The sequence below is a fragment of the Teleopsis dalmanni genome, chromosome 1 (genome assembly GCF_002237135.1).
Source record: "Teleopsis dalmanni isolate 2A chromosome 1, ASM223713v2, whole genome shotgun sequence".
Classification (NCBI taxonomy): domain Eukaryota; kingdom Metazoa; phylum Arthropoda; class Insecta; order Diptera; family Diopsidae; genus Teleopsis; species Teleopsis dalmanni.
Window position 1 is genome coordinate 204,243,141 of NC_051846.1, and position 10,384 is coordinate 204,253,524.

The following is a 10,384-nucleotide window of genomic DNA, read 5'->3' on the forward strand; positions in this document are numbered from 1 at the left end:
CATTGGGACTAGATTAACGTTATTAAAAATATTTTAAAAACAATTTTTTTTTTACAATCTAAATAAATTTTTTAAATAATTACTTATATCTTTTCCAAAATTTTTATTTAGAAGATAACAACTTTAAATCTATTCCTTCGTCTTCCTTCGTTGCATAGTTTTTTGTAGCAATTGATATATTTGTATCAATTGTATATATATTCTCTATTTAAGTATCTTGAATTTTGTGTATACATAACTATTAAAAATAGTGTAGATAGATGATAGTAGAAATAATACAAAATCAAAGTACAAGGTGCTGTAAATGTATAGATTTCATCATATTTAATTTATTATAATTGCTATAATTATTTATTATCATCGTTTACTTAACATAAGTTGCAATTATTTGAATCAAATCGGTTTAATGACAGCTACGTTTCAGTTTACGTTTTCTGTGTAATACAGGAAATTCCAAGGAGATAAGAAAACTACAATATATAAAAATTTTATTTTGTATGGTTTTTCCATTGTTTGATTTTTATTTCATTTTTTTATGTTCGCATTAAAAAAATCGGCTTAACTCAAATCAAACAAACGCCTTATAAAATATCGCGAATGCTTTCTACTCATTTATTTCAGAGTTAGTATTGGAATCAATCGAACATGAAATTTCTACACATCTTTGCAATTTTATTAGTGGCTATAGCGTTAGTCAAAGGTAAATAAAATTTGTTATTAATAACATTTATTTTAAATTGTTTTTATTTTTAATAGCTAATCCATTGCCTGGCGGTGGTGGAGGAGGTGGCGGCGGTGGCGGTGGACGAGGTTGCAATTGTGAGCCTGGTGGTGGAGGCGGCGGTGGTGGTGGAGGTGGTGGCGGCGGTTGGGGCAACGGTCCTGGTGGTCCTGGTGGTGCCAAGGGTCCAGATTGTGTGCGCCCATCATGGATGCCTCCATGTCCATAAAACAAAAATATATGCTTATGTTTTAAATCATCTGCTGAAAATTGTCTTGCACATTTATGTGCCTCTACTACAATTGACCAAAAATTATGTACCTCAATTCGCTATTAAGTATGATTTATATAGATTTATGAACCTAACAACTATATATAAAATTATTTTTAATTAAAGTTTTTTATTAAAATAAAGATCACATTAATCAAACATGATTTATTATTATTTTGTAATTATGTTAAATGATTTCCGTCATAGTTCAATCATTATCAAATTAAATTTATTTTTGAAATTGATATGGTTTGACTAAAGCATTGATTATTATTTGCAATTTATATATGATCTGAAATATTCTATTCAAAACATAATAATAATATTATCATAAAAAGCATCTTTAGTTGAAATCTAATATAATTTATTTATGCCTTAATATTTGATAGACACTAATCAAATATACAAAAATAATATATATTTAATATGGTGAAATCTAACTGAAAATTTTTTATCAAAAATATCAGTAAGCTGAAAATACCCTTTGTATTATAAATCCGTTATAGATACTATATATCTATTAGATAGCTATAAATACTTTAATTGTCTGTATATTGCGTGTGTACAGTGTTGCTTTTCCGCGATCTATTAGGGACTTTCCAGTTTTTTGCCCACAAATGATACATTTTTTCATGGTTTTCCTCTTTTGGATAATCCTAGAGTTTCACAATCAATTAAATTCTAATTAATTTTTTCCGAGAGAAAATATCGTTAAAGAGTAAATTACAATATTTTACGGACTGGAGTCTATAACAATCAATGGACCGGTAGTTTAAATATCGTGCTATATATTTTTTACATGATGGTTATTACGATCAGATTAAGAAAGAAGAAATGCTTAAGTTCTTAAAGTGCTTTATAACACCTTATTTTATTATCTTCTTATTACAAAAGTTTAACCAAATCCGATTTATCTCCATGGCTTACATATAGTAATTAATAGTATGTTAATTGTACTAACTGACGAATCTAATACTTTATTGAATGTATATAATTTCTAATTAATAATAATCACATGTTGATTGATTACAGATTTATGTACTAAGATTAATTTCTTTTAAATGTATTTAAAAAAATTTCAAATAAAAGTTGCATATCCAGTTCATTTAAAAAAATAAACATTTTTTAGCTATGTTAGGTAAGTCAAAAATAACATAATTTGATGATAAATTATCTAACATAATATTTTAAAATATTAAAAATATTAAAAAATAATAAAATATTATTTTCTCCCTATTACATTCCTAGATTAGGTTCTATCTACAAGAAAGAATAATGTAAAAGCATGCAAAGGAATCATATGAAAATTTAATAATTAATAATATAAATATTATTAATAATTAATAATATTAATATTATTAATAATTAATAATATAAATATAATTAATAATATAATATTATAGTTATTAATATAAATATTATTAATTAATTCAAATATTATGCAGCCGGTTTCGGTATTATTTCGATTTATTATTTCACAGCAAATAAATATTTTAATGTACTTTCAGAGCAAATTAACAATACATCAAGTTCGAATATACCAGTCAAATACAGCTTTGGGTCATTTGGTTATTGAACGCTGACTCTGAATTTCAAATTGGGCAGGGCACGATTTCAATCTTTGGTACTTGTAGTGTCAAAAAACTATTTACGAATAAATAAATATAAGAAATAATTTCAAGATCACTGATAATGGATATTTGACAATACTAGAAACAGCTGCATAGTCAGCCAAAATTTCAATTAATTAAAATAATATTAAAGAATTTTTTTGTTATTGTTCACTAGTTTTCGAAACCTCTCTTAAAATAAAATAAAGAATAATAATAGCTTAATTAGGTAAGTTGTTTGCTATAATATGTAAAACCTTTGAATTGAATTAAATAATAGAAAGTTAATAGAAAAATTTTAGAAAAATCTTCAAAAAATTATATAGAAATGTGTTACTGTCCGGCACGTTTCCATATCACATAAAAACTTGTTTTAAACTGTTCTGGTGACTATCTGTTTTTTATCGCCTATTCATGGATTGAAATCTAAGAGATATATTTTTTCGTTGATATAAAATCACCTAAAGAAATTATTTTTTTAAAATAGAGAAATATTACAATGGAAAAATAGTAATAGTTAGTTACAGACATCTTATTAAAAATATTTTAGAGTTACTACAGAAGCTCAGTAACAAAATTGTAATAACTTTTTAAATTAACTTTTATGTATTCATCATCAACTAAAAAATTATTTATTAAACTAAAAAGGACGATATAAACTAAAAAAATACAGGCAACATGTCAATCCGGGATAATATTTTTAGAAAAAAAAACAATTATAACTGGTCTTAGTGTATAGTGGTACAGCATGAAAACTATATTGAGGACTTTCCTTGTTCAAGTAGGTAGATGAAGAGAAGAATTTGGACTCTTCTACATTACATATTCATCTCTATTTTTAAGCCAGACATGGTTATTATACAAACAACCGTACATATTGACCCAAATTTTTAATTCTTTTTAGACTAAAGATTCCCTAGACTGAGTTGGAAAACGAAGTTTTTTACGCTATAGGCTTACCAAATTTATGGTGTTGATTTTAATGAAATATATTAAATAAAAATTGTAAAACCCAGTATACAAATGGTGATTGCTTGGAGGATTGATTTGTACAACCGAGAAACTTTTGGTAATCATTGAACTGAGCACACTATAGACAAAGCTATAAAAAAATTTAAAGAAACTGGATCTTTAACAAAGGATTTAGATAACTTTCTCATGCACACTCAACTTAGAATATTGTTGATGTTCGTGGAAATGTCGAGAGCATCCAAATTTATCTACAACGATTTATCCACTAATTCAGACAGCTGACTATACAACTGCGTTCTGTTTTTTTTTTTACTTTTTATTTTGTTAGTCCCATTAAAACTTTTAGATTTAAGCCAGATTACTAATTTTTACTTTAAAGAATAAATATTCTATGTGCATATAGTGAATAGTTTTGAAAAGACTTTGACCGTAATCTTTTGATATTTATAAGGCCAGTATATTTATATAATTGCCATTATTTATTTTTTAATTTGTTATGATTTTTTTTTATCAAAATAAATTAAAACCACAATAGCAGTCTAAAGTGAACACAAGTTATTAAGTAGAAATTAAACAATATCGTTTTGTTCATATAAAACATGAAATACATTATATTCTGCGTATATTTTTTTAATACAAAATTGATAATTTATTATGAAAATTGCGCAATAACCGTCTGAATGCTATTTAAATGGGCTTTTAATTGGAAGTTTATAAATATTCAGATAAAATAATTTCGAAGAATTTGCTTAAGTACTTGACAAGCGATAGTAATGTTAATATTATAGAAACTTAAATAAATATTTATAATTCAATAATGCAATCTTCCGACTGCAGCATTAACTGCAGTCATAAGCCGACTTAAGATTTCATTTATATATAATTAAAAAAAGTCCCCTTGAAAAAAAATGAGAAACTAAATAAAATTGTTTTGTATATATTTATCTAGTATGGTCATATTACTGCGTTATATATAAGTAATTTAAACACTACTCCTCATTACATAGTTATATGTTTATTTATAAAATATCTAGTAAATATAAATAATATCTATATAAAATTTAAAATATATTAATTAAGCTGTATATAGATATTATTTACTGTTATTAATGAATACAAAATAACATGTTAATATTTTAACACATTATGTACATATATGTGTTAAACATAAAAATATTTTTATAATATATATATTTTGTATCAAATTTTTGAAACACATATATGTATTCATATAAGTAAAAATGAAATTTTAATGGAAAAACCTTTTAGTATATTTATTTCACCTTAGTTTGGTTTTTGATTGACTTAACATGCTTTATGAGAAGAACTTATAACACATAGGTTTAAATTTTTATAAATAAATAAATACAGTGCATTAAGTAGTAGCAAATATATGTTAGTTCGTGTAAACTTTCTTTCAGTCTTTGTTGAAACAGTCATAGTCCTCCTTAATCACGGAGAAATAATATGGGTTTAAAAAGGAACATTTTACTGAGCTTTGACTGATATGTATTTCCTAATTGAATTAGTCTATTTTAAGGAAGCAACATTCGATAGGCATTATCGTTAAGCCAGATTTAATTTCAAACCTGTGAGTTGTATGTAGTAAACTTTTTGAAAACAAATTAACTTAAATTGTCTGAATGAGTTTTATTAAAATTTCTTTACGTAAAATATTTAAAACTACTCACAATGTCACAGACACTGGTATTATTCATAAGAAAATGCATTTGTTATCTTAAACTACGAAATCAAGTTCCTTATCAGCATAAAATTAGCGAATAATACGTATTAGATAATAATAATACGTCATTAGACTTATATTCTGAAAATAAACAAAAAATTGTGTATGAATATCGCCAGAGATGCACCACTCCAGTAATGGACAATATTGTACGGACAATAGGGAACGTCAAAACTTCTTGATTTTGTGCCATTCAAGAGAGATAGAAGAATAAGATGTATGTTATAATATATTCAAAATTAAGTTCATAGAAAACAAAATTATTCTGTAGAATAAAAAAAGATTTTAGTCTCTGGAACACTTGTTTCTGGTATATATATACTAGAAATCGCTAAATAATATATTGTTTACTTGTGTTTCAATAAAACTAAGACTAATTTAGTTATCACAAGTTCACTTCTTGTTTTATTTACTCGATTATTTAAAGAATAAAATGTGATGTCTACAACGTTAGATTAAATTAGAACCCCAATATCAAGCAATTAAAGTGCACTTCAATTGATGGACCCATTTAAATAAATATAAAGTCTGTTTTTATTAATTCACATATTACATGATCCATCAAATTCGACTTTATTATGTACAAGATTGAAGATTATTTTTACAGTGTGTTATATGGGTTTCCCACCAAGAAAATACATAAATTTTTAATAAACTTAAATTATCTATATATAGCACTAGAAGAAAAGAAGTAAAGTTAGAAGTATCTGTTCACATTTTCTGTTTCAAATTATCTGTTAAACTAAGATAAGTAATTTTTGCAGTACATTTCAATATATATAGTGTGTATCTAAAATTTTAGATAAATTTTACAACTGAAAGTAAATTTTTGAACTAATGCTTATTATATGTAGATCATATTTTACTCTAGAAAACTTAGAAAACTTGTGCTTAGTATACAAACCTTTTCGACTTTCAAAGGATTAAAAATATATTCTGATTTAAGTTAACAAAGTATATTTGAAATTCCAAATTTTTCTTTAAGTTAAAATGCAATTTCAAAGTCCTCTTTGAATGTTTTTGCAGTATGTTTTCTGAAGAAAATATATATTGCACGATTACTTTGATACATACAGATAAATTTTGTTTATCTTCTAAATATCTTTCATTAAAGAGTTATTGCCTCGTTAATGAGTTATTGAGGGGCAATAAGAAGTTATTGCCCCTCAATTTTTAAGTCATCTTCTTACTAACGATATAAACACTAACAATTCACTAAGGGGAGGATAACTTAAAAGTAATTTATAAAACTGATAATTAATTTAAAACAAATATATATACGTATATTATATATAAAATAATCAAAAATAGTATAATTTAATTAATATAATATGTTTTCAATTTTTAGATATCAGTTTCAGTCGACAGTTGTCAGTGAAATTAATTGATAAAAAAAATATATAATAATAAAAAAGTTTTAATATGAATTAAATGTTTGGATAATCTGTGTAGTCAATAAATTTTTTAATTATTACCACGAAATTAGTTTGAAGTTGCGGCAAAAAACTATTACTACCTATAACTGTTACTATGGTTTCAGTAAGTAATGCAGAGGTTATTATAACTTATATATTAGAGATTATTTATTCTATTTATGTTTCTATCTCTCATAGAAACATAGACAATAGCACAATATTAGTACGGGATATATTCAAGTGATTAATTCTCAGCATGATCCTTTATACAATATTCAGGCTACAGCAGATATATACAATCTGAGCTCTGTGAACTTAACCCTGACACTCACATTGTGCAGCGAATAAATATCCAAAGAGTTCTTTGGCTCGAGTTGAGGATGGAAGGTGATGCTCCAGCGAAATACATGTTTCAAGTGACAGTATGAGAAAGAGGATGTAGTGCAAGATCATCAATTCGATAGAATATCAATTTAAAGAAATATTGATTACATTTGAAATACGAAATATTAGAAGGCGTAAGTGAAGTAGAAACTTTCGAATTACGATTGCGTCAGGGTGAAAAGGTTTTTTTGTGGTTTACCTTTAACATAAGCCATATAAAAGTAAATTGTTTTCAAAATTAATAATAATTTTTTTTTAAAAAAATTAAATTCATATACTTATTAATTCGTACAAACTCTTAGAAGTTATTTGTTTAATTATTAAAATTATTGTGCTATAAACAGTGTTGTTAAAAAATTTTTTAATATAATTTTAGTGTTTAATTATGCCATATTAACAATATGCATTAATTTACATGTGAAATTGAAACTTTGTGATGACAAAATAAATGCTTTAAAATAAGAACATAAAATGTAAAATTAATTTTTTATTGTTCACATTTAGTAATATTAAATTAGCAATTTTTCCATTCCAGACAACGTGTATTTACAAATAAATTTAGTAAAACAAATTGCAAAATATAAATATTCATTGTAGGTTAACACTTAAATTTTCTCGTAATCAGAACTTTGCATACAAAAGTTCAACATAAACACGAAATCCGAACTCTAAAATTGAAAATTAACAATTTTAAACTATTTTTAGTATTAATTTCAGATCTCAATTGTTTTATTTATAGAATTATGTTGTAATTTTCATTAAGATTTTACGGCTTTGTTGTGAGATACTTGACAACTTATCATTAACATTTGCGTACTTCAACTGCGGAGTATTTAAAATTTTCAAAATTAGTGCTCAGCAGTATTTGCACTTGTGATTCAGAAGATTGCAGTCAATTTGCATGTTTTTGCAATTACATTATTAACTGCAGTCGGTGCTAAACTGGCTGACCTTGTAATTTATAACAAACCCGTTTTAATTTTACTAAACTTTACTTTGATTCGTTTGTTAGAAGCCGCAGATACACGTGACAAGTAACTAATTAATTACATTTTAAAGCATTTCCTAGAAATATGTTAGGCCACACCAAACACTTAGCTTTTGTTATTTACACATTTTCAGAATTGATTTAAATTCAATTAAAATAGTTGTTTAAATCATATGGACAATTAAATGCCCTATAGCACATATAAAGTGTTTATATTTACAGCATGATTAACGCAGTTTCAAAATTAATTCGCTAATTGTATAGCAATTAGTAGCAATACCAACACGAAAATGTTTTAGATAATTGTGTCAAAACAACCTAACTGTCTACTAATTTAATTCAATTAGTTGAATGCCGTATCGAAAAAATTCCATTTTCAAAATTAACTCGCTAATTGTATAGCAATTAGTAGCGATACGGATGCCAAGATGTTTTAGATAATTATAATGATTATATTGACGATCAAATTTGAAAGAAAAACAAAAAAATTTTTGATAAAAAGTATTATATATAGGCCATGTGCGAATTTTAGTAAATTGAGATAAAGTAAATTGAAATTTTATAGGGATTTTTTGCACTGCACTTATGTAAATTTATTGTATTTATTTATTATTTTTTGTTAAAGGTTTTCAAATTTTTTTATTTATTTTTATTTTGTTTATTTATTAAACATCTTATAAAATTTTCACAATGGTAACACCTAATTTATATAATTTTTATCTAATTTGCCCTACAATTCAATTTACAAATTCTAGCAAATACGAACATTCAGTGCAATATCGATATAATTTACTATTTCCCTCAATTTATTATCAATTTACTCGAACTCGCACACGGCCATAGTATCTTTTCTAAAGCTGGGTCTATTATATATAGTAAATTGTTAATAAACTTTTAATAATTGAATTTACTAAATTTATTCAATAACTTGAAATTGTCTGCCAGGTATTGTCTGTCAAATTTTATAGTGTGCTTATTTAGTTACTATAGTCTAAACACTTAATTTTAAATGCACAAGTATAGTTGGGGTTAATTAATGTGAGATGTAAACACAGCTTTACAAGTTAGCAGGTTGTTACGAGCAAAGTAATTAAAAAACACAGTGTAAACACTTAATTTTAAGTGTATAAGTGTCGTTGAGGTTTGTAAATGTGAAGTGTAAACATAGCTTTACAAGTTATTAGGTTGTTGCGAGAAAAGTAATTAAAAAAGAAATGATATCATTTTAAATGACTTTCTTTGAGTTAGTGAAAGTAGGATATAGTGGGAAAAAGTTTTAATAGTATGAAAAAGAAACCTACTGATATTTAAGTTGATAGCTACAAGGCTAATAGGTAATAGCTTTAGTAATGTTTTACATTAGTAATTGTTAATTTGATTTATTTTGCATTTCAAGTTGATTGTGTACTTAACATACTGTTTAATTACGGATATAGAGTGAGTGTTTGCTGATATTTTCAGGTTTATTGATGATATGTATTTAACTACCTACTTGTATATTTGCACTGAGATGAAAATTTTTGCTAATTACGTATTTGAAAAATTGCAACGCAAAAATATATTGCTCGTTAATATTTTTTGTTTACAATAACAGATAATAGTAAACTATATAATATACACATAGTAGATATACTTAGTAAGACAGCTAAGAAGTTGTTAAATTGTATTGCAATCAAATCTTTTAGCATTAATTAATAGAAAATATAAGAAAAAAATATGTACAATTGATTGATAAGTTAATATTGTTGTTTTTAATAAAACTATTGCAATTATTTTTTAAATAAAAATGCAATGAATATTGTGTGCTATATTAATCGTGGTCTATTTAGTCAGTTTTTGGACCATTTTTCTGTGAAAAATTTATGAGACATCAGATAAAATTGAGTTATATTTATTTTGTATTGTATAAAAAATTTGAAATAAATTTATTCTGAAAAGAGTGATTCATTTCGATAGAACTTTAGTTTATAGCTTCATTAATGCTACTTGAAAATTATATATATAATATGTATTTCGCATTATTGAGCAAAAATATATAACAATTATAATTGTTTATTTATTTAGTTTTAAAAAGGTTAAATTGAAATTGTAAAATAAAACTTATATATGAAATTGTAAGAATTTTTTTTAATAAACAATAATCATTTCAGTATATAACAGAAATAAAAGCCATTAAAGAATATTTTTGAGGTACAAACTTAGACACTGAACACCGTTCAGTTCTTCACAAAAAAGTTCATAAAAACTTTCTTACTTCAAAGTTATATAAAATATATAAT

The 10,384-nt window shown here is 24.9% G+C and overlaps 1 protein-coding gene across 1 annotated transcript; it reads left to right on the forward strand.

Annotated features, from left to right (window-relative positions):
- The first annotated feature begins 541 nt into the window (after nt 1-541).
- LOC119674741 (putative glycine-rich cell wall structural protein 1) lies at nt 542-1,068 on the forward strand. Its single transcript, XM_038085900.1, has 2 exons — nt 542-700; nt 757-1,068. The coding sequence occupies exons 1-2, from the start codon at nt 646-648 to the stop codon at nt 948-950; spliced, it is 249 nt and encodes an 82-aa protein (XP_037941828.1). The 5' UTR covers nt 542-645; the 3' UTR covers nt 951-1,068.
- Nucleotides 1,069-10,384: the final 9,316 nt, after the last annotated feature.